This window comes from Motacilla alba, chromosome 3, assembly GCF_015832195.1.
Source record: "Motacilla alba alba isolate MOTALB_02 chromosome 3, Motacilla_alba_V1.0_pri, whole genome shotgun sequence".
In the NCBI taxonomy this organism is placed as follows: domain Eukaryota; kingdom Metazoa; phylum Chordata; class Aves; order Passeriformes; family Motacillidae; genus Motacilla; species Motacilla alba.
Genome location: NC_052018.1, coordinates 80,044,210 through 80,068,622, shown reverse-complemented (window position 1 = coordinate 80,068,622; position 24,413 = coordinate 80,044,210). Strand labels below are relative to the sequence as shown.

The 24,413-nt window shown below is 38.0% G+C and overlaps 1 protein-coding gene across 4 annotated transcripts in view; it reads left to right on the top strand.

Annotated features, from left to right (window-relative positions):
* The window catches only part of PRKD3 (protein kinase D3), a 42,383-nt gene that overhangs the window by 6,090 nt on the left and 11,880 nt on the right, over positions 1-24,413 (top strand). For all 4 annotated transcript variants that reach the window (XM_038131267.1, XM_038131265.1, XM_038131266.1 and 1 more), the window contains exons 3-10: positions 8,128-8,266; positions 9,907-10,038; positions 10,728-10,885; positions 13,039-13,228; positions 15,978-16,055; positions 18,011-18,194; positions 19,837-19,960; positions 22,734-22,811. In XM_038131267.1, the coding sequence (XP_037987195.1) occupies positions 8,128-8,266; positions 9,907-10,038; positions 10,728-10,885; positions 13,039-13,228; positions 15,978-16,055; positions 18,011-18,194; positions 19,837-19,960; positions 22,734-22,811 (1,083 nt within the window). The remainder of the gene's footprint in view (positions 1-8,127; positions 8,267-9,906; positions 10,039-10,727; positions 10,886-13,038; positions 13,229-15,977; positions 16,056-18,010; positions 18,195-19,836; positions 19,961-22,733; positions 22,812-24,413) is intronic.

The window sequence follows — 24,413 nt, the reverse complement described above, 5'->3', positions numbered from 1 at the left end:
TCATCTTTCATAAGTAGTTTTGCAGCTAGTGCACGAGTGGCAGTATTCTCCCTGTATGCTCTCTTTGGCAGCAGTATATCCTGCCTTGATTTTTTTTCTCTTAGATCTGGTGGCTGTTGCAAGACTGTTCAATGTTCTAGGGTTAGTGGATACGTAATGTGAAAATTGCAAACTGTGTTCTTGTCGGTAGTCATGCGAATGGTTGCTCTTTTTTCCCCATTTAAAAGCTTTGAAGCTGCTGGGTATGCTGTTGAGATTCAACACTGTTAAAGCTTCCCTTTCCTCTTGTATTCCCCAGCCTGCTTAAACTGCCTTGTCTTGACTGCAGGGTACTGTGTGGTTTGTTGTTGTAATAGTTCTGTACTTAACAGTATCTACTTACTGTTGCATTTCTTTAATGAATTAGGAGAAATACCTTTTCTTTTTTTTACTTGGAATAATAATTGATAGCTTTTCTTCTTACTTGAGTATTATCTTTACTAGAGTTAAACAGATGTTTCCTTACTTAACAGTCACATTTCAGGTTTGAATTCCTCTATGTAATCTGGAACAAAATAAAACTCTGAGGAGTCCTCCTTCGCTTACTCAGGAGCTTGAACCACCTGCCTTACTGTATTTGAGGCTACAATTACAGTATCAAAAATGTTGGTTAGGGCTCTGCTTTTCTGTGTTTCCTGCTTCAGACACTGGTGTTCAGTGTAGCTTGTTCAGGTTTTGTAGAAGGGTAATTAGAAGCAGCATCAGCAGAACTGAAACTAGAGGCATGTGTCTGCAAAGAGAGTGAGATGAGTAATGCAAATATTTGGTGTGTTTCTTAGTTCTCATACAGATGTTCTAAACATCAGGAGATGTTTTTTAAGTGCTTTTCTTCAATTTTTTTCAAGTATAAAGTTAAGTTTGGGGGTTACTGTGTTAGGCTTGTTGTGTACTGGAATGATTAATAGAAGTCCTCAGAAAATCCAAACTTTTGACTTTATAGGGATACTTAAAAAAAATTCTTGCTTGTGGTCTCCAGTACATTCATGATCTTTGTTCATTCAATATCTAGGTTCCTGTGTATTAAGGTATCAGACATACAGTTTTCAGGGGCAGTCTGAAGAGGAACATAAGCTGGATGCATACAGCTGCTGGAGCAGAGGGACAGTGTTCAGAAGCAGAAAATCTTGTAGCAGGTAGACAGTGTGTTTCCTTGCACAATATTCAGATATTACAGAGGCAAGTTCTTTATCCTGTTCTGTGTTGGAATACTGTCTCTTCATTCCTCACCTGAAGTAGAACAGAGGGATTACTGACTTAAAACTATAAACTTGCATGTGGTGATGTTCCACTGCCTGCAAACTGAGCGTTATGTTGGACAGCATGCTCTGAATGCTGTATTCTAGTTTACCTAATTTTATTCTGGTTAGAGCTATAAATGAAAAACATTTGATTACTGTAGCTAGAAGTTTAACTTGTGTTGTATCAGTACTTGCAAGATTTGTTGTAGCTTTTTCAGTGAATTTGTGAGTCTTTACTTTCATGTTTCTGCAACTTCTCTGTCTTTTTTGATCCACACATCTGTCCTTCATCGTTTTCACTTTGTCATACTCAGCATTCTCCTCTGTATAAATTTCCTCTGATGGCTTTGTTATGTTTTGCCCTGAAACAGACCAATTGCTCTCCTATCTTAGAATGTTTCCCTGAAATTCTCATGATGCTTTACCTGTTGCATTCTTTTTGATTGAGTACTGATACTTTACCCATCCAATCTGTTTCTTACTCTTCCCGCCTAGTTTTTCTAGAACAGTTTTTTTGACTGAACCCACTCACAGTCACCATTTAGCAAAATCAAAGGGGTATTTCTTATGTCTTGCTGATTAGATTGCGCTTCTGTATTTGCATTGCATTACAAGGATCATATTGCAATCCATCCATATTACACATGGATCTCTACAACTCTTGTGATAACAACTTGAGCGTAATAAATAAGTAACAGAACTGCAACCAGTGTCCTGGATTTTTCTCCAGGTTAAGCTTTGTGATAGTTCATGGTGTTTATTTCTGAAAGGCTCGAAAATGAATGCAAATCATCTCTTCTGTTCAGATGTAGTCAAATATGTTTTCCTCCTACTGCTCTGCCTTCTCGACTTGTCAACTCTTTTCTTCATATGAGCTAAGTAATGCAGAGACTTAGCAAGAGTTGAGGCATGAGAAGCAAACACGCTTGTGAGAAGGTGAGAGCTGGGGGAGTTACTGGGGGTACAGAGGTGTTACATGGCAGGCAGATTAGCACTTCCAGCATGTTAATAGGTTTGTATGCTGGAAAACCTAGCCAAGCAGTAGTCCAAGTATGTCTGTACTGAGGCATCTGGTGAGGGAAAGATCTCCTGCAACATGTTTGAAGCTAATCATCTGTGTGATAATGTGATTTGGCACATGATTCTAAAGAGTGGGAGTGAATAGCCGGGTAGGGATGCAGGATAATAGAATGGATGACTTCAGTGAACGGAGAGGCTTTCCAATGGTGTTTTGGACCATTAGACTTTGGAATTAACTTTCAGTGGTTTGAAGCATTTGTTTTGAGTTATGACGGGTCATGAGATATTGGACCTTGAAACAATATCCGCCTACACGTTTCCCTAGTGGGAATTTTTGGCGACTAGTCCAGAATTTTGTAAAGTAACTCCTGGAACTTGAAGTAAAGGGATTTTTCAGTTACTGCCAAGATAGAAAGAAGCCTCACTTGTGTTTCACTCAGAATATGTTGGTTGAGTTCTTCTGGATAAAAAAGACTATGTAATGCACTCTCAATTAAAGCTAGCTATGCTGTAATACTTACAGTATGAGCATGCTAGATAACACCAATGATTTTTCCTCAGTGTAACTGCAGTAGTGCCACTAGTTGTGTTATTTGTGTTAGTACCACCCAAGTATTAAGAATTACATATATTCTTGATATAAGTTGATGATATTGTACTAGAGATTAATTTTGGCACAGTTTAGTGCATATGTAGACTTCCCACAAGTGATTTCCTGTCACTAGATGCTCTTTTGGAACTGTTAAGACTGGGAACAGTCATGTTTTTGCTTTTAGGAAACTTAGTAATACTGGGATTAGCAGTTTATATGTTCTGAGTAACTGTGCGGATACATTAGGCTTTTATGCAGGAAAGTAAAAGCTGTATAATCCCATAAGATAAAACAGGCTTCAAAAAATTCTGCTTTGAGTTTTGTTTTCAAGTTTACATTATGAGCTCTTAACACTTCAAAGGAACTGGATAATGTTCTTTCTTAACAGCTTCATGTAACTGAGCATAAGGAAAGCTATAAAAGCTGTACTTTGCTGCAGTACAAGAGAGAAGAATTTGGTAGTGTACAACTTGAATGTAGTTCAACTATTGAACATAGTTTAAGCTTTGCGTAAAAATTCTGTAAAAGATACCACTTGAACTAAAACCCCTGTTAATCGATGAGGTTATTTTTGGCCAGCAGTCTGCACTGAGCCTTCTGGCCAAGGTGTTAGCAAGGAATGCTGTATTCCCGAATGGACTGGGGAGCGGAAGAGAGAGCAGGGCGCCGCATGCCTGTAAGGAGCCAAGCTGCTTGCTTGGAGCTGATTGCTCCCTGCATCGAGGCCTGGCCAAGTGCCTTAGACAGGGCTCTGCTGGGCCACCTGCAGCTCATCAGAGCCGGCCGTGGGGAGGGCAGCCAGCCAGCACTTCCATGGCTTGGGTGCACGGGGCTGGAGTGGGGGCAGAGGAGAGGCATCTGAGCCAGAGTGTGTGGAAAGGAGTTGGGAGGCAGGCATCTTCTCAGTAGTGTCTGTTGTTTTGTAACTGAGAAATTTTTTTTTGGTGGGGTTGGGGGGAAGTGTGCAAGGAAAGAGCAGGATTAGTTCATCTAACTTGAAAAATTTTTTTAGGTATGATTGAATTTGGTGGCTGCTGCAGCTCTGTCCCTATGTGCAGCTACAGACAGCAAGACTGATCACGTATTCCTGGTAGACACTAGCATTTGGATACAGGTGTGCAGCACATACATGTATACACACAGATCCAAACAGATCAGCAGTGTGTCTTGTCTGTGAGCACTCACATGAGCACAAACAGCAGCCGCAGTCCCATGCTGTATCAGTCTCTGGTGGTTCAGGATGGAGGTCTGGTAGTGGGGAAAAAACATACAGACATGTACCCACTCACCCACCAGTAAAAAATAGCAACAAAAAAGGTGGGTGTCTCCAGCAGCCGGCTTCAAGCACTCTCTGCTACTTCAGCAGCAGCTGCTGGATACTGGTCTTTTCAGTTGCTGACACCTGGATATTTAAGCTCTTGATTTTACATACTCTGATCTCTCCAGTCACTGAGATTGCAGGGTCCTCTTGCTCTGATTGCTGCCAGTCAGACCGCCCCCCCCAACCCAATACACACACATGGGCTCAGAATGAGAGAAAATCATTCAGGAAAATAGCTAGAAATTGAATTTAATATAGAGGATGGGTGGTGCTGATGATGCACAGGGCATGATCAGACAATTGTTCTGACCAACCCCTGTTTACAGATGACCAGCCTCTTTTATCTTCTTATCCCTTGATTTTTTCCCACGTTTATTCTTCCCTGAATCACCTCTTTCCTTGCCTTTGTTGCTTTCTGTAAACATTCCGTATGTACTGTACAATCCTAATTTCCCAGCATTCTATAATCTGTACCATACCATTGGACTACAACCACTCACAGGCCAAAAGGTGTTCCAGTGTTGACTTACCTGACCAGTGTATGTGTGGAAACTGGGTCGAAGGATGTCCTATGAAGGCCAGGGTATCTTTTCTCTGGAGTTCTTTATTTGGGTTCCTACCTGCCCTTCTTTCTCTGTGCTTGTGAAGATGAGTCTTTGGTGGCCTGATGGCTCCTGTGAAGGGCCTGGGAGGTCCTGGGCAGGGTTTTGGTGGGCTACCTCCACCTGCATTTTTCCTCTGTGCTGCTTTGTGGATGTGCAGACAAGCATCTCACAAGCAGGACAGGTAAAGGAGCTGCTGCGAGGTTCCTCAGCTACTGCCCGTCCCTCTTAAGGATTCAGGAAAACCTCCTAGCAAATGAAGCTCTCCATAGTAATGAACAGGCTGGGTCTCTTCTCATCCTTTTAGCTTTTGGAAGTATTACTTCAGAAATGGAGAGCAGGCATGCACAATGCCTAGAAAAATGTGTCCTGGTGCAGACTTGTCACATACTATAGAAACTGTATACAGAGTCTGTGTTTAGAGAGAACCATACTAGTATGGATTATTCCCTTGTTAGTCATGAACTTTTGATTCTGCATCTTGGTCTAGAAGCCACCGATAAAGCTCAAGTTTGGAAGTGGAAGAAATACCTTTTAAGGAGGTTAAATGTTAGAGTTACAAAACCAGACAATCTTTCACAGTCATTTCCTTCATGCGTATGTATATTTGTTTTGGAAGAATAGGGCAGTAAAGCATATCATGACAATGTGAGAAGCATTTATGATACACAGCCTAAAAGGTCAACTTAATTAATGGAGAACCAAATTAGGGTGTTGGTATCAACACTTCTAACAGTCTGTAATAGATGATTTTGCTTTTTTCATAATATTTCTACTCCATAGAAATTAATTTTGCCTTTTTCTGGAATTTATTTGGAAACCAAAATCTTAGTCATAGGTATTATAATGTTATTTACAAACTTTGGATTAATGTTGATGCTACTTTCTAAGGGATGTAATGTCTCATATTTTTAATGTTTACACTTGCTGTCACAAAGAGGACTTCAGTGTTCATCTGTAACTAGTTTGTTTTGCCAGTAATGCTTTTTAGTAATGAAAATTAGTGTAGTATGTTTAAAACATTTTAATAAATCAAAGATTTGTACATGGGTACATTTGAGAATGGGTAAATGGTGCATAGGCAGAATATATTTTGTCATTGCAATTAAGATAAGTGCTGCTTGGCAGGTGATTATGTGACCTCTGGTTATTGAGGTGGGGGATTATGCGTAGGGATGTTCTGGCAGCTGCATGACAGGGTTATGGTCTTAAAGAGTGAAAAAAAAAAAGACAAAGACATATCTTTATCAAAAGAAGGAGACTCAAACCTGTGAAATATCTTAGAGGCTTCCTTAAAATCTGTGGTTTGTAGGTGGTTCTGTGAATTTAATATGAAGAGACAATAGTTCACGTGATACCCTGAGTCATGAGTTGTCCCTCCTGGCAGCTGAAGTTAATGTTGGTGTTATTAAAATGTGTCATGTGTATCTGCAGGCAGATATATACTGTTGCAATGTTGATTTTATATCCCTTTTGTTAGAATTAAGTTCTTCAGCAGTATTGTGCAATTAACAGAAGTTAACAATGTATCAAGGAATAAACCTCACAGCACTTATTTTAATAATGTTAATATATCTTGTTTTCTTGTCAATCAAGGCACAGTGGGATTTTGAGTTAGAGCTTAAAGTAAGTTTATGATGTGGTTTCAGTTATGAAGAAATGTCAGTTCCCTTGGAAGAATTACTAGTGGCTGTATCTTTGCATGTTCAGAATATAAAGTCAAGTCCTGTGCATACTTGTAGAGATACTGATATATGTATTTGGGCAGCACAGCTAATTCTTAAGCTTTATATTTTCTTTCCTATTGCAAATGATCTTTGGGCAATTGGAAAAATGTAATTTTCAGTATATTCTTGGATATTTGCTATTTTACGTAGGAAACCTGAGAGTGAGTTGAGAGACAGAGGAAGCAGCCGGCTGCTTTGGCATCAGCCCAGTAAATCAGTTTCTTCTTGCTGTGGACTGAATACTTATGTGTCAGTAGAAATTTGTCATCTCTGTCTTTTGCTTTTGCACGGGTTAAATTGTACAAATTCTGCCTGTCTTTGTGACTGTCCAAGGTAGACAGCATGTTTTCTGGAGCATGGACTTCTTCAGTATTATGTGTCATGTAATTATGTAGTGACTACACACCAAAACAGAGAAGACCATCTTGATATTTCAGATAAAATTGCTGCTGTAAAGAGCACATTATTTTTGCTCTGAATGAGAAGAAAGTGTGAAAACAATGGGCACAATGGATACGATACCTTCATTATGTATTTGATTTGGTAGAACAAATCTTAGTTAAGAACAATTAATGTACCACAAGCTTCATGCAGTTTAGATACTATTGACTGTGTGACATATAAATTACTAACTTGTTACCTCATTAATTAAAAGTTTCTTCTGAGCTTTTCCGTATTTTTCCCCCCACTTTTCCTGTTTTGTTCTACATGTGTGTTCCCACCTCAAGTTTGAATTCTGGTTTAAACCAAAAGGTCAAAGGAGCTGCTTGAATTCTACTCATTCCTCTCCAGGGTCTGTTCCTGCTCTTTTTGCCCATGAACTGTTTACTTTTAAGCTTTTAATTTTAAGAAGTTTTCCTCATACTTGACAGTGTTTGTATTTGAAGAGTAGGGAAAATACAAAACGAGAAAGCTTTCTATGAGTAGGGAAATACAGAATGAGAGAGCTTTTTTCAGTGATGTGTCATGGAAAAGTGGCACATTATTTAGTGTATCTGTTTCCTGTATGGATTTTTTTTCTGTCCTTGTGGGGATTTGAGATTTTCTTTTCACAGAATCACCCAAATTTGCTAATGTTGGAAGGGATCTTGTAGGTCATAGAGTCCAACTTTTCTGCTGAAGCAGCATCCTCTGGAGTATATTACTTGGGATTTCTCATATCTGTAGATCTAAACTGTTGTAGAACAACAGTATGGAGCTTCTTAACTGGCTTGCTCCTCAAGAAAAGTGTGGCAGGTGCTGCTGGAGTGTCTCGAGCTAAATACCTGCCTGACCAGAATGCCTGTGAAATAAAGATTATAGGTGGTGGTATCCAAGTTAAAGGCCTGCATTGGATTTTACTTGCCAGACTGATTATGCAGGTCTGAGATATTAAAAACCCAAAGAAACAAAAACTTTACACTTCTTTTTTTCAGGTAAAAAAAAATTAAAAATTTCAGAAAATGCTTTGTTTCCTCAAAAATAAGCAGATTATTTTTGTTATCATGAAACATTTACAACTCTTGAGTTCTGTAGCTATTATTAAAAACATTGATGTATAACATTATCAAAGAGGATGTATTAATTTAGAGTTTGATTTCTGTTGCAGTTCCCAGAGTGTGGTTTCTTTGGCATGTATGACAAAATTCTCCTGTTCCGCCACGACCTGAACTCAGATAATATTTTGCAACGAATTACATCAGCAGAAGAGATACATGAGGGAGATCTTGTTGAGGTTGTACTCTCTGGTAGGTACCATTGTAACAGTGGAACACTTTTTGTTCAGTAGATTAAAATAGGACTTCACGAAACATTATTTTCATGTCTGCCTTGAGCCTTTTCACTCTGGGCAATATACTTTGGGGTAGAGGTTTCTAAAAAAGTCCAAGTGTCACCGATGCTTCAGTACTCAGTTATGTTATTTTTTCACTGTTCTTTTTTAATCTTCTTCAGTTTTATTATTAAAAATAAATCTGAATTATACAAACAAGAATTTATAAGTATAATAATACCAGTTTTTAATTTTTGTACTTGTTTATGGTGAAATGCAGGTAGGATTCAGAATTTGTTCTTCCAACTGTTGTGGGTTTTCTTTTGCTTAGATTGATCTTTTTGTTCTGTAGCTTTTGCTATTGATGGCTTATGCTGTCATAAGACTTCATATAAATGTTGTTGCTGAATCATACACATAAAAACAGACTCTTATGGATTATTGTAGTTCTTAAAAATGGTTTCTTTAAACAATATAGTCCTTAGAGTGGTGGTTATTAACCAATAACGAGGACAAAATAACCCCAGCCCTGATTGTCATTGTATATGTTTGATCAATACTTCATCAAATTCAATCAAAAGTCAGCTGTAGTTAAACTGCAAACAAAAGCTGGACTAGTGTTGAGCATTTTTTTAAGTCTCTGAGGATAAAGTGACAAACTAAGACTATATGTTAGGGGAGAGACCTCTTGACTGTCATAAGCTTAGATTTGTAAACTTGGTCAATAAAGTATGAATTTGATAGCTGTAAGGCTGAGTCCTTGGCCACATTTCAGGGCATGTCTAAGATGTTCAGTAATTGATCATCTTATTTTGAGCTTGTCATTGCTTCTGGTGAATAGCATATTTGGAACATTTGTTGTGTGACTCTTGGCAATCTCTGACAGTTTCCTTACAGGCAGACAGGCCACCCAAAACTGAGGAATTTTGAAGACATATAAATCTCTTTCAGCAGGATTTTTAAAATAAGAATCTGAATAGGGAGTGTTAGTACGTATCTGATCAAAACACAGTAGCCACCAGGGCAAGGCAATCTTGATGTAAAGTACCTTTTTTTTTTTTCCTTTCCCTCAAAGAAACAGGACAAAAAATTTGAAATATATCTACACTTATTTAAGGAAAAGAATATTTCAGTGTTCTGTGGAAACTTTATCCACAGTTCTGTTTTGATACACTTGAGTTGACTTTAATAAGCTTTTACTGCAAAAGTCCTTTAGAAAATAAAAATTGATTTTTTTAGAACGGTCTTTTTTTAAAAAATTTGTAGGTTACGAAACAGCTTGAAAATTAAGTTGCTCTTTAAAACATTTACTGTTGCTTTTAGCAAAGCTTGTTGTACCTGCCTTCAGCTTAGTGAGGTTTTCAACAGAGTCATTCATACTTTTGATTAGTTGGGACCATTAGCCTGCAGAGTTCAATGGATATTTTTCCTCAATAAAAATGTTTACTGAGAACTATGTAGTCTCCTAAATGCATATTTCAATGACATACAGTAAAATGCTGATTTCTAAATATCTTGTCAGCATTCTTTAAATTAGCCATTTCTAAAACATGTTCTTTCCATAAATCTTTGTTGATCCTGTGGCAAGAGCTATAACTTACTGCAATTTTTTAAAAGCTTTGGCTACAGTTGAAGATTTCCAGATTCGTCCTCATGCACTTTATGTGCATTCCTACAAGGCTCCTACTTTTTGTGACTACTGCGGAGAGATGCTTTGGGGTTTGGTACGACAAGGATTGAAATGTGAGGGTAAGTAAGTCTATGATATTTAGTGTATTTCTCTGTGTGTGTGTATCTATATAAGATGAGGAAGAAGAAGTTGTATCGTGTTTGGTATGTTAGCAAGTGATAAATACAGTATTTCCTAGCTGGAAGGGTTTGTGCATTGGAAAACCGAAGTTCTGATCTTGGCATTAATGCGAACTTGGGCTAATGCATGACCTTGGGCTAATGACTTAAGAAGTGTTGTTGTTTCCCACTTCGAAAAAAATAGCTAGCTTACAACCTTGTGTTCTTTGCACAAGGAACACAGACTTTGGAGAGACTCCCAAAGGGGAATCCCTTTCCTTATGGCTTTCATCCAGCTGGCTGTGGAGCACTCTACAGCCTGCTGTCAGGTACTAACACTGCTTTCTCACTGAATTCTTCTTGGTTCTTGTGCTCCAAATTGAGGTAGTGATGAAAGCCTCCTGGTGGTGGGAGATCAGCTGCTTCCAAGTGTTAGACCTTGTTTCTAGAACTGGGCTTACTGGAGAAAAAGCTGTTTTTGTGAATTGCATCAAGAGCCCTAAAATCAGAGAATTTGACATGAACAGTCTATTTCTGCCTTTACCATTTTCCTGGGTCATCTTTTAAAAACTCCTTTATCAAAATACTAGTACTGTTATTGTGACTTTGAATGTTGGGAGGTTTTTTGAATAAACAAACTCCTCTTCCAGGTTGTGGGTTAAACTACCATAAGCGATGTGCCTTCAAGATTCCGAACAACTGCAGTGGAGTGAGGAAGAGGCGCCTATCTAACGTGTCTTTACCAGGAGCAGGGCTTTCAGTCCCAAGACCAGCACAAGCTGAACACACATCCTCTGCCTCTGAAGAAGTATGTAATGTGGAAGAAGAAATAATTTGTGTTTCAAATTCTTTAACCTCTGGAGAACTAGATAGTGTTTTAAGTGGGTAATGATGAGTATGTGGGAGTCAAGCTTAACCATTATGATTGGTTTTAGTGAGTTTTAAAATACAGTGATTCTTAGACTTTGACACTTAATGCTTCTTATTACTGTGAGAGGTGCAACAGGAAATAAATTACAAGTTTTATATATAATTTAGGTACTGGCCTTTCACTCATAGTTGTAGGAAATCCTGAGAACTTTGGCTTTAGAATGATAAAACATCTTGCCTTCTTTGTAATACAGATTAGTTCTGTAATTATTGTATCAGCATAGATTAGTTACTTGGCTAAAACAGTACAAATTGTAAGCTTTAATACTGGGGAAGTGTGTTCCTGATCGGCTGTTAAGCTTTTCACAGAGTTAATCCAAAAAAACCCAAACCCTATCAATGAGGGTGTAGGGGATGAAAGGCTTACAGTAAAAACAGACATCCATAGTAGTTCCTTGTTGTGATGATTGCTGAGAGGTTATCAATTACATAACAAACATCAATTATCAGGTGTATCCCAACTATATTGGGATCATAAGACAGGACAGGCAGGGATTAGATCCATTTGTTTGTGCCTTAGGCTTTTCTAATCATCTGTTACTTTACACTATTACTATTCTTACCACAATTTAAAATACAAATCATGTAGTCTAGTTCAAGAACATGATTTTTTTTAGCTAGAGGCTAGAAAAGCTTAGTCTTGAGTAATGAAAAATATTTATTTTGATGTTTATGACTACTGGTAAGATTTATTCAGTGAACATTGAATTGTAAACATTTATCACAGAATTTAACTTTATGATTTCTGTGTGCATGCTTAGTAATGACTCTTCTGTTTTAATTGCGAAAGTTTTTCTTTTAATGTCATTTCAAAGAATTTTTGAGGGGGTTTTATTTTCTAAATAATTTTTGAAATTTCTAAATAGTTTTGCCTAATTTAGTAAGCTATCCGACATGCTATACCTTGCTTATAAAAACTGATAGTTTGAGGTGGTGATTGGAATTTGGTTTGCCTGCCTCCAGTGCTTTCCGTTTTACCTTCTATATGGAGGTTTGTATGTGCTGTCTGCACCTTGTCAGCTTGCTCAAAAAATGAATGCCGTGAGTGAATTTCTAGCATTTTATCTTCTGTGGAAATAAAGGTTCATACATAACTTCCTGCTTTCTGTAAGGCTTTTCCATCTGGTATTTTCATGGTTTTGTTTTACAATACCAGAATGTCCTCTTAAAGCTTTTTGGCTACGTTGCTTTCTTGTCTGGTCACTTTTGGAGCCAACACCTCCCTTACAGCCCCACTGACATTTTTTTTCATCCACCAGGACCCCCAAGTCCTTCCCAGCAGGGCTGACACCAATCCCCTGTGTTGATACAGGGAGGTGCCCCAACCCAGGTGCAGTGCCAGCACTTGGCCTTGTTGAGCCACATAATTATCCCATGGACCCACTTCTCAAGCTTATCCAGGTCCTGCTGGGTGGCATCATGTCCCTGGAGTGTGCCACCTGCACCACTCAGCTGGGTGACTTCCACAAACTTGCTGAGGGTGCACTCGCTCCCACTCTCTGTCATTGGTAAAGACATTTAATAGCTCTGGTCCCAGTACCAGCCCTGAGGGACACCACTTGTCACTGATGTCTATCAGGACACTGAGCCATTGACCACTACCCTCTGGATGTGACCATCCAGCCAATTCCTTATTCTCCTAAAAGTCTGCCCATTGAATCCATCTCTCCAGAGTGAAGGATGTTATGGTGACCATGTCAAAGGCTTTACAGAATTCCAGATAAATGACATCTGAAGCCCTTTTGTTGTCCACTTATGGAGTCACTCTATCAGGAAAAGCTGCTGGCTGTGCTGAGTCACTTCCCTGTCCTTCATGTGCTTTAGTTAAGCTTCTAGTAGGATCTCTGTGATCTCCCAGATACAGAGGGGTGGCTGAAAGGTCAGTGGTTCCCAGGGTTGTCCATTCTGTCCTTTTTAAGAATGGGTGCAGTTTTTGCCTTTTTCCAGTTCACCTGACTGCTGTGACTTTTCAAAGCAGTCATGGCAGTAGAACTGCTCGGGTGCGAATTATGTATTCCTTCTTTATTCCAGCGTTGCTGCCCAGAACCTAGTAAGAGGATTCCTTCTTGGAGTGGCCGCCCCATCTGGATGGATAAGATGGTGCTTTGCAGAGTGAAGGTCCCACACACCTTTGCTGTTCACTCTTACACTCGTCCCACCATCTGCCAGTATTGCAAACGGCTGCTGAAGGGCCTTTTTCGCCAAGGAATGCAGTGTAAAGGTAAGCGTTTAATTTTCTGCTCTAGCACTAAATTTCAGTAAAGGTCTTGTATTTAAAACTGATTGCAACTTAGGTTGCTGTATACTGCAAAATAGGGACATGTAAGTTTTGAAAAATTGCTTAATTTTCAGAAGATCACAGCAGCCCTAATTTTCATAGTAGTAAGCTGTGCATTGTACGTTTTTCTGAAAGGTAAGATTTAATTGTGTAGATTGAAAACACTGCAATTCTAGAAGGATAATGATGAATTAAAAATGGAAAATACTTCCTTTTGTTAATTATCTGTATTCTAGACTGACCACTAAGGAATCTGTGAGTTTTCATTGTATTATTCTAGTACAGGATACTGATTATTACCTTTTGGAGGTAGGTGCCTGTGCTGAACTTGCATGGTTTTTGTGTAGCATATGTTAACATGCATGGCTTCAGTTCTCAGGCTCTTCCATGTGGTTCCTAGGGCATAACTAATGTGATCTCCTTCTGGCTTTTTATTACTAGTTAGTGCAGATCTGTTTGCTTTGTTGCAGGAAACACAAGTCTAGTAATGAATCATAAACATTAATATGGAAAGGAGTTTCCATTTCTCTCATGTGAATTTGTCAAATGGGAGTATCAAAGGTCAGCTTTTTGAGAGAGGTCACTTAATACATTTTCAGTTTGCTTTATTAGAGGAGAGAAAAAATTGTAAGCTAACAGCTGTGTTGACCTTTTTTTGACTAGTAATACTGCTGTCTCATGTGAGTAAGGAAGTAGTTTTATCTTTCATTTCTGTTGTTATTTGCAGTCTTTGTAGTCTGTTTGAAGTCTGCATCCTGAACAGGGTTTTGATATTTTTTCCAGTCAGTGTGTCTCTTGGATACACATGATACAAAAATAATGAAGCCTGAAAAAGATGCCCTGTGGTTTTAACATACAGATGCTCCTGGCCATATACAATTGCTATGACTGTATCCAGCTGAACAAATGGGGCTTCCACATCAGTTTCAGGGAATTGAATGGCACTGGATAAAGATATTATTTGTATGCTTGTTGTAAGCATTTATGCATGGAAAACAAGGCTAGAGAAATGCCATATATATGTGCAGGACAGAAATAAGTGTCTTAATAGGCCTCCATTTATGCAGTAAGATCCTATACTTATTTTTAATATATCAGGAATTGATATCAAGCTGTTAAAATATTGTCACTGAGTTTTCCTACAGATTCTTAAGGTTTCCAACCGATCTTCTTGTGCACATTCACAAAGCTTGATGTCTTTTAGTAGTTTTGTAAGAGTACCCGTAAGAGCCCTGGATTTCTTGATTTAATTCAGGTTGCTATTTGGGCTCTGAGGATGATGTTTGAGAGGCTAAGGCTGTATTTGTGGTAATAAATAAAATGTGCCCAGAAACATTCCTGGACACTGAGGTCAGCTGGGACAGAATGACCCGTGTTCATTAACAAATTTTCTTAGCATCCCAGCCTGGGTGGCTCTATGCAGACTGCCTGGAGCATTTTCATAGGATGCTGTGGTTTATGAGCTAGACCTTGGAACTGTTGGAGATTATGCTAATACTGTGGGCCAAAAGCATGCTAGGGGATGTTTGTAGCTATTTACTAGACTGGAGAATTGCATTGCAGTATCCAGGAATGCTTCTGAATATAGTTCAGTTTTTTAGGATAGATTCAGTCTTCTAGTTTCGTGACAGGTTTTGAAATGTCTCTGTTTCTTCCAGCCTTCTTTAAAGTAGTGAAGTAATTGTATTTCATAATGTGGACTGAAGCCATGGCTGTAAAATACTGTTAATGGGTCTCCTAGGATGCATCTTTTTAGGCACTTAGAAGCTGAGCAATATTGTATTCTGCTCCAAGATTTGGCTCCTCTGCTACTAAAAATGGAGAGATAATGGGTTTTCTCTTGTCTGGGCTTAAAAGAAAATAATTGAGCTTGTTTTGGATAGCAAAAAGAGGTTAAAGTATCAATATGAAAACAATTGTGGGGGCAGTAGGGAGTTTTGAAATTCATGGTGTTGATGGAGTTGAAAATGACAGGGATGCGACTAATAAAGGAAATTCCTGTTCATACCAGTAATGCTGTATGCTGGACTTTGTTCAGTAGGCTGCATCTGATACCTTGGGTGCAGAAATGGCACACATCCAGCTGAGATTCCATCTCCATGTCAGGCCAAATCTGGACGTAACGTTATTCTGTCTGCTCTGTGTCAGCAAAAAATGGAGCTTGAGTAGTCAGGCAAATCTGTAACCTGAATGAGAGGGGAACTGGTCTTCAGGATTTACTGCAGAACATATTTGCTCTGACGTAGTTGTGCGATCATAGATGTTGTGTGATCAGACTTCTGATGTCTGCAAGTCTTAGTTGGCTGGTGGGGAAAAATGTTAGCGATGAGACAGTTTAATCATATAGCAATGGTAAAAAGGATGTGGAACAAATGAAAGAATGGGAAAAATTACATCATGAGGGAAAAAATAGCTGCAGAAGAAGCTACAGAAGTAGCAAACCATTTTGTACTGGAAGGGGAAGTACTGACATAATAAATAGTGGTGGGATAAATCAACATGTGACATAAGGACAAGATTGCTAATTTCCTCTTGGAGGTGACCTCATTGGTGCTGTCTTCAGTTACATGCAAATGTATGTAGTTAGTATTGCAAATGTATGAAGTTAGTGTTGAAGAAGTAAATCATAAATGTTAGTGTCTGGGTGGGGGTCAGGTTCTGATATCATGGGCTTATTTATCTGCTGTTTTAGATTGCAGATTCAACTGTCACAAACGCTGTGCACCTAAAGTACCTCGAGACTGTCTTGGAGAGGTTATTTTCAATGGAGGTAAGATGAGAAACATGCTTTCAAATAGTGACAGATCTTCTGAGGCTGAATAAGATGCATTAGTATTTAGTTCCCTCATCTCTGAATATTTGATAAACAAATGTTTTTTTTTTATTTTGCCAGTTTTTTCAGTTAAAATGAAAAAGATTCACTGTAAAACTTACACTCTGGTGACTTAACCTTTACTTAATCAGTCTTGACAAGTTCACTATGCTTTGCTTGGGATTGCTTAATGGAAATGAAAAATCTAGAAGCCATCTCAATGTACAAAATTTGAAGATCTGCTGTGATTGGTCTGCTCATTGTTTACCATGAAATATATACTTTAAAACGTTAATATCTGAAGACACGTACCATTTTCTACGACTTTCTCATATCTTACTGGCCAGAGTTAGCTGAGGTGTTTGAGATAAAAGAGAAAGGAGAAAAACCCCAAGCCAAACCAAAAGAAAGAATTGCACCCTAATTTCTGGAAACCCCAATGAAGTAGGACTGCTTTCTTAATAGACCTTGCAGAATTGAAAGAGGAATGTGTGGAACACTTTGTGGAAAGCATTTAGAGTATTTTTGTAAGTTTTAAACCAGTGTTAAACTGATTAAATATGGATGAGCAGATAGGGATTAAAAACTGCTTGTATGGGGAGTGGGGGTCTAGAGTGTGATTATCAATGGCAAATAGCTTGTGGTGTACCCCAGGGGCCAACAAAGGGTCCAGTCCTGTTCAACATCATCACTAATGATCTTGATGGGGCGGAGTGTACCCTCAGGAGGTTTGCAGGTGACCGGGAGGAGTGGCTGATCTGACGGAGGGTTTGTGCTGCTATCCTGAGGGACTTCAGCAGACTGGAGAAATGAACTCGGGGAGTTGTTGGACCAGGTGACATTTAAAAATCTCCTCCAATTTCAGCTATTCTGTGGCTGTGTTGCCATGTCACGCATTTTTTAGTGAAACAAAATTGGTGACATGGAGCAGATTGCATCAAACTGTACAACTTGATTCAGAAGCCTGGGCAACATCTGTGCTAGGGTCTGTTGCCATTGCACAATATATCCCATTCATTCATGCTAACCTTCTCCAGCTCCCAGGCTCTTTCCTGGATCTTGAGGTTGGTGGCTGTGAACAGCAATATGCAACATGATGTTGCTGCAGCCTGGTTTTACTGCCCTTGTGATGCTAAAGTGGTAAAGGCCACATAGTTTGGGAACTATGGTTTCATGTAATTCTTCTGAAGACAAAAAAGAGCAATTCATTTTTTGTTATTTCTCTCATTGTTAATTGAACTCACCCTAGGTAAAAAACAAACACAAAAACAACCCCCCACAAACCAACCAACCAACAAACAAACAAACATCTATAAAAAGGCTACAGATGAAGATATTTTTATGTCTTAATTCTTAATTTTCCACAGTACCGGTTGTACAGCTTTTGAAAACACTTAAATTTCTGCCTACAGGAAATCAGAGGTGAATAAGATCTGTTCTACTTTTCTTTTTCCCTGCAATTCCACAGCTCCTCTTTTCTTCTTTACTTTTCTTATTATGGACTACAAGAGCAGGGAAAGCAGAGTTGGGTTGCTGTTAATGGAGAATTTCATTTGCACAGGAATAATTCTCTGGGTCATCTCTAGCTGTTGGTCCTGATTACTTGTGGAACAGAATTACTTAATGAGATTTAGGTTTAGACTTTAATCTTTTTGCTCTGTTTCAGTATGGTTTGTGTTCCAGTTGGGTCTCTCTTGCCTTGGCATTTAGCAAAATGAAACTGATAATGTTGATTAGCATACTCTGCATCTTACAGCAGAAGTGTCAAGATTTTGTATATTGTGATTGCAGTTTTTTGTTTATTTCCATAAGTGTTAACTGAAAAAAAAACAAACCAGTTGGGTTTTGGAGCATTTTATTTATTTTTTTTTAGTTGTGTGTTTGAAATACTGTCTGACTTGTGCTGTTTCCAGAACCTGCTAGTCCAGGCCAGGACTTGGATATGCCGATGGAAGTTGACAGCAGTGAAATGAACAGTGATGGTAGTCGAGTTCTAGATGATGCTGAAGAGCCCTCTCCTCCAGAGGACAAAATCTTTTTTATGGATCCATCTGACCTCGATGCAGACAAAGATGAGGAAGCTGTCAAAACAATCAGGTAAGTCACAGGATGGATTTCTTTGCTCAGGATATGCGTTGCTTAATAGTATGAGCAAAACGTTTCCAATTAGCCCAGTTTTATTGCTGAACGTGTATTTTCCCTTTGTGCGGGGTTTCTTTTTTTTAGCTTGAAAATACTTTGTAAAGTTCTCCTATCTCAAGAAAATCTGAAACATAAATAAACTAAAAGAATATAGCCGCTTCCAATTGGAAAAAGTGTCATGCTATGACACTTATTGAAGAAATAGAACCAGGTTATTAAAGCAGGATAAAACTTTAAAACTTAGAGTTTAACAAAGCTAATGCTTTGGTTGTTTGGTTGTTTTAGTTGTTTGTTTGTTGAAGGTCTCTGTGATTTGAGCCTAATTTAGTTACTGTTACAAATGTTATACATATATATATGTTATTACATATTTACATATATATATGTTATATATGTGTAGATTTAAACAGCATTAGTTGGGATATTTTAATATTGGCATCATAGTCTATGCATGTTATGCATAGGCTATGCATAGTTTGCTTTATTTATCTTGAAAGTGATTTTTCTGAAGTCTTTTATCCAATAACAGTTAACATAGTTCCTTAAATCAAATTTGATCTTTTTATTTCTCTATTATTCTGAGTAGTGTCATCCTGATTTTCTTAGTCATTATTAATATTGTATTTGGTCAAGCTAAACATAATTGTAGTTCAGGGCTTAATAGCAAATTTGTGAGGGAGAGCATATAATGATACTTCCAATTTCCAGTGATTCATAGCTCAAGGATCTCCTGACTGGGAAGCAACATCTACCTCTAAGTAGGATTTTTCCATTTATTTCTAATCAAATTTGAACCAGTTCAAGTTTTTGGCATGACAGCATCCTGGAGCCAATTCTGTAGTGTAACGACATGCCTGTAGTGTAACAACAATTCTGTAGTGTAACAACATTTAAGGATGTTAAAGCATCCTTACTTTTTTTTGTTTTGAAGCTACCTCACGATGTGTGTTTACAGATGTGTATGTTAGTGCCCCATGTAGTGCCACATGTAGTGGTGTTAAGCAGGCACCTTGGTGGTTAGCTTCATTTTCAGTGCTATTAAAACCTGTATGTTTAATTAATGGCTCTCTCAGAATATTAGAGATTATCAAACCTTTGTCTACAGGACAGTTAATATACCTTAGCATTAATAGAATTTTCTTTTACAGTTGTGATATAACACACCCTGATTTATGTTTTCATAAGTTGAAAGTTTGCTTTGATAGGGACCTTCATTAACTACAATATTATGAAGTAGCATAATCAACTTACGTAGACAAGAAGAAATGGTAGTTATGCTGATGTTAATTATATTTCTGTGGTGTAAAATGGCATAAAAGACCAGTTGTCTCAGCAGATTGTTTTGAAAGAGGATAATTTCTGTAGGTGTCCTCAGGCCAGTGTGTTTCTTCTCTGTTCCTTAAGGACTGCAATACTTGCCCTAGGAGACCTAGTAGGAGCTCAGATGTCTTATCAAATTCATCCATCAACTATATCTGTATGGGAAGAAAAGGTGTCTGTTCCTGAAAATTATGGACTAAATGCATAAAACGAGTATAATTGCAGTACTGTTGTGTTTTAACTTGTTGCATATTGAACTGTTGTATCTTCTTTTTAGCCCTTCAACAAGCAATAATATTCCTCTCATGCGAGTTGTACAGTCAATCAAACACACAAAGAGGAAGAGCAGTACAATGGTGAAAGAAGGATGGATGGTCCACTATACTAGTAGAGACAACCTGGTCAGTTACTTCAGTTTCTTCCTAAATTAAGTTATTCCTCTAAACTAGTGTATTTTTTATTTCTGATTAGAGTATAATTTGAAAGAATTTAGCTGTGATGTTCATTATAAAGAAATCTGGTTCCAGGGAGAAACTGTAATTTATTCAAAATTCTTCTTCATGTGGTGATTGAACAGTACTTTTCCTTCTCCCCTTTAAGAAGGAAAAGCACCTCTACATTGTCTCAAATGAATTGCATATGCAGTATTTCACCTTTCCTGAGAAAGTAACTTAGAATAATTTGTTTGTGTCATCTTTCTCTTTAGTAGTTGAACTAAATGTGTCTTGTATCTCTTTTTCTATTCTACTATGTGAAAAGGTGGAATTCGTAAGAATATTATGTGTACTGAAATGGTTGAGAGTATTCTTCTAATGATCTAGGTGTTTGTAAATCATTGTGTAGGTATGGGAACCCTTAATTCCTCTAGCAATTCACTCTAAGAGTTGTGGCTTGACTGTATGTCCTTGGGTATGAAAGCATCCCCCAAAAAGACTGTGCTGTTTGTTGCCAGTGCTACCTTAATTGAGTAGGCAAGCTACTTGATTTTTGTGTATTGAGGAGGAAGACAAGGCAAAATAACAGGGTTCCTTAGTATTGTCTGATGGGAGGAAGTGAATCAATCCTCTTGTTTTTTGGTAGATGAATGAAAACGATGAATTTAAGAAGTTCCCGGATCTCATGGAGAACATTATGTCATATCGAGACTTTTCATGAAAGGCAGCAGAAATACTTTTGCATTCTTTACCTCTGTGGCATCTGATTGGAGGAGGCCTAGAGAATTTAAAGAAGCAAAGTTATTTACATTCTGATGAAATCAATTTGAAGGGTGATAATAGGCAGCTCTGTACTGTAATGTTTTCACTTTTTGTGATTGTCAGCTAAACTGATTGCTGTAGATGGTCTTTGTGAAGCTACCTTAAAAACCATTTCTTTAAGGTACAGTTTTCTAGTACCTAGATGTATTTATCACGCTCCAAAATAAGTATCTAGTGTATTTTAGATGTGGTTACAGTCAAGACTGCATGAAAGTCACAATTATCATCAGCTGGCTTTGGAAAAACTAAGCCCAGGTAGCAGACAAAGGTGAATAGTTCTAGCAGAACTGTTCAGGGCAGACCTGGTATTCAGCTCTGATTCAAACTTTCAGTACAACCAGTATGTTTTCCCATGGACTTTTTTTTTTTTTTAACCTCCCCTTAGAACAGTGATCTGATGAAACACCTTAGTTTAGTTTGATTTTCTTCATCTGTCAGTCTGGCTGCTACCTCGATGACATCAACTGAAAAAGGCCAGTCAAATGAAGCATCCTGACCCAAAGGATAGTCAGCCAAACGAGATCTCACAGAGCTTCCTAATGGGAGGAGACTTCCGTATTGGGCATTACAACATCGGCTATTTCCCTTGATCGTTCTGTTCTCAGCAATGTCACACTGTTTCCTATTCCTGAAACAACTGGGCTTCCTATCAGTTCCAGACAGGTTCATTTTAACAGCAGGATCTGTGTGCTTCTTGTGCTCCCTGATAACAAGATGTTTCACTCTTTAAAATGACAAGTTTCTATGTCATCATCTTTATTCTTTTTCTGACCCTGGTCCCATCCTTTCTCAGAGTAGGGTATGGGGCAGATTTTGAACCCCTGAGTAAGTTGCCAGCCTTTTCCTTAATTCCTCTCCTCCAAAGTCTTTCCTGATTCACAATTTAATAAAGAGCATATATGTCGAAAGGAGGGGTTTACACCTTTGTTTTCACCCATTGTCCTGGTGCTGTCTGGGAACTCCTTTAAGTTAAATCCATTTTTGATCTACTTTTCTTTATCTAACTCCTATAGGTTGACTTAGCTTCTCCCTGAGTGAAGTGATTTAAGTTCTGCTTGAATATGGGAAAAAAAAAGCTTTTAATATGACAAAATGTATAAAATATAAATTTAATAGAATAATATTTCAAACTTTGTCATCCTAAGTTAGGGTTAAGGGTCTTGGGTTTTTGTCCCAGGAAAATGGAAGTGGTTTCTAACTATATGAGCGTGGTTCAAGTAAAGTATCTTACAGACACTTTGATTCATACAACCATATTAGCTTTCTAAAAGCTTCTTTGTTTTGAGGAATATTCCTCTGCTTAAATTATGAGACAGTTATATACAACAGTTATTCCATGTTACTTTTTGGTGGGAGAGCCTTCTTTTTGGTGGATACGTCAAACAAATGGCTATCTAGTCTGTCTTTTTTTTTTTCCCCATAAAGTATTTTTTCATTTGAATCTCATAATGTGTCTGTTTTGCCTCTATATTGATGGAAGAATTAAGGACTTGCTAGGCTTGCTCCATGCTTGAACACTTGCAATGTTGGTATGAGGGCATAAAGGTCTGAAAACATGACTCCCACAGTTGTCACTAAATTTAAATGATTCAGATTTTGTGAGATTATGCACCTGGAGTAAAACCTGCCTAGTAACTGTTGTTTCCTACATGAGGTAACTCCTGTTGTCACTGCTCTTGCTGTAAGGTAAGTGATATTTTTGCTAGTTTTTGGAAAAAAAATTTTGAGTTTCTTCTTCAATTAAGAAAAAGTCTTTATTAACAAAGTTTATTTTTTCATTTCTATAGTTGTAAGATTACTGTAGATTAATTTTTAATGATTATCACAGTAATTTAAGCATTTTTAAATTTAAATAATGAGATAGCAAAAGCCATTTGAGAGGTTTATTCCTTCTGTAATTGTACTGTGCATTTTGTAGAGAAAAAGACATTACTGGAGACTGGACAGCAAATGCCTCACACTATTTCAAAATGAATCTGGAACAAAATATTACAAGGTAATTAATGATGAGTAATAATTATGTTTAATTTTATTTATTCAGTGCTTTATAGATATGAAATCTACTGTGAGCAGTTTACGTATTATTCCATTTTTCCATCTCTTTTTGAATCAAAACTGTGACCAGGTTAATTGTTGCCCAAAGCCTGTAAGTGAGAAGGACCAAGACTAACTCTGAGAAGTTGCTTGCAGCTCCTGCTCTAATTCCCTTGAGTATGTCTCTCCTTACATTTTTGCATGTACTATTCTCCTGAATTACCTGGCATATTAAGCTTTCCTCACAATTACCAGAGAATTTCTTTGGCTACCAGTTGAATGAAGGCTTGGATTTTTGTGTTCTCTGAGTAGCGACTGAAAGTTTGCATGCTTATGTGTTTTATTTCAACATTCCTCAAATTCAGTTGCTCCCTACTGTACAACTGAAAGTTTCAAGCAAGATTTACAAGAAAATTTATTGTATAGCCTTATGTTTATATAAATGAAGCTTAGTGTATTGTCAATATAGGATTGTGTTTGGTGGTGGAATATTGAGAAAATGCATTTGAATGTGTAAACAGGACTTTTCCCTTTCTTGTCTTATGCCTTTAGGTGGGGGTCCAAATCTTGCAGCTTCTTCCTTTATAACATCTCTAAGATCAAGCCTTTTCTCTGTACACCCAGCTAAACTTGCCCAGATCCTTTTCATCCCTATTTTGACCAATGCAGTCTCTTCTCAGACCTCTCTGATACTTGTATTGCCCTGTGCATTCAAAACACAGCTGGTAAAATATGTTCCTTGCTTGTTGCTCCATTACATCACTGCTTTTAGTCCTTTCACTTGCCCCTTTGCACCCCTTGTTTTAACTGCTTAGATCTGATTGTTTGTCTTTGCTGTTAGAGTAATTCACAGTTTTTGCCATTACATTTATTTGCTCTTCATCTCAATCAGCTGCTGTCTCTTATCCTCCTAATGCCTGCCCGGTGTTCATCTGCTTGTTCACTACTCTTGCAAGTGACATGCACCTGCACCTTCCCATGGATGTGGAATGTCCTCCTCCACCTACGTGAACGTGAAACCATTTCTTCCTTGAGATCTGTTCTGTAATACTCTTGTACCATGGTCTTAAACTGGGTAGAGGATAATATCTGTATGCAGATAATATCTGCTAATATCTGTATGAAAGAGAATCTTTACCCAAAACGCTTCTGATGCACAAAGCAGTGCCTGTTGATTAGTGTGTATGGCTGCATCCTCTCCTTAATGTTACTGTTTCACTTTCTCCCCCTCCTGCTCTTCTCTGCCTAAGCTCTATAAACTGCAAGGAGAAAATGGTCATTCTCTATTTGTGCATCGCTTACCCATGTAGTGGGGGTGTGTCTCATGATGAACATAAATGTAGTTTGAGTAGAAAATAGTAGTTGTTTAGAGACAACTGTGGTGGGCCTGAAAGTCTGTCTAGGCTTGTATATAGAATTCAGAACACCGGGTGTTCAATGGTCATGCGCAGTTCAATTTTATTTATGAAGCTTGGTGGTTTGGTTTTGTTTTTTTGGTGTATTTGATTTGGTTTCTTTGCAATGCTTGCATTTATGGGTGTTAGTATATTAAAATATTATGTGC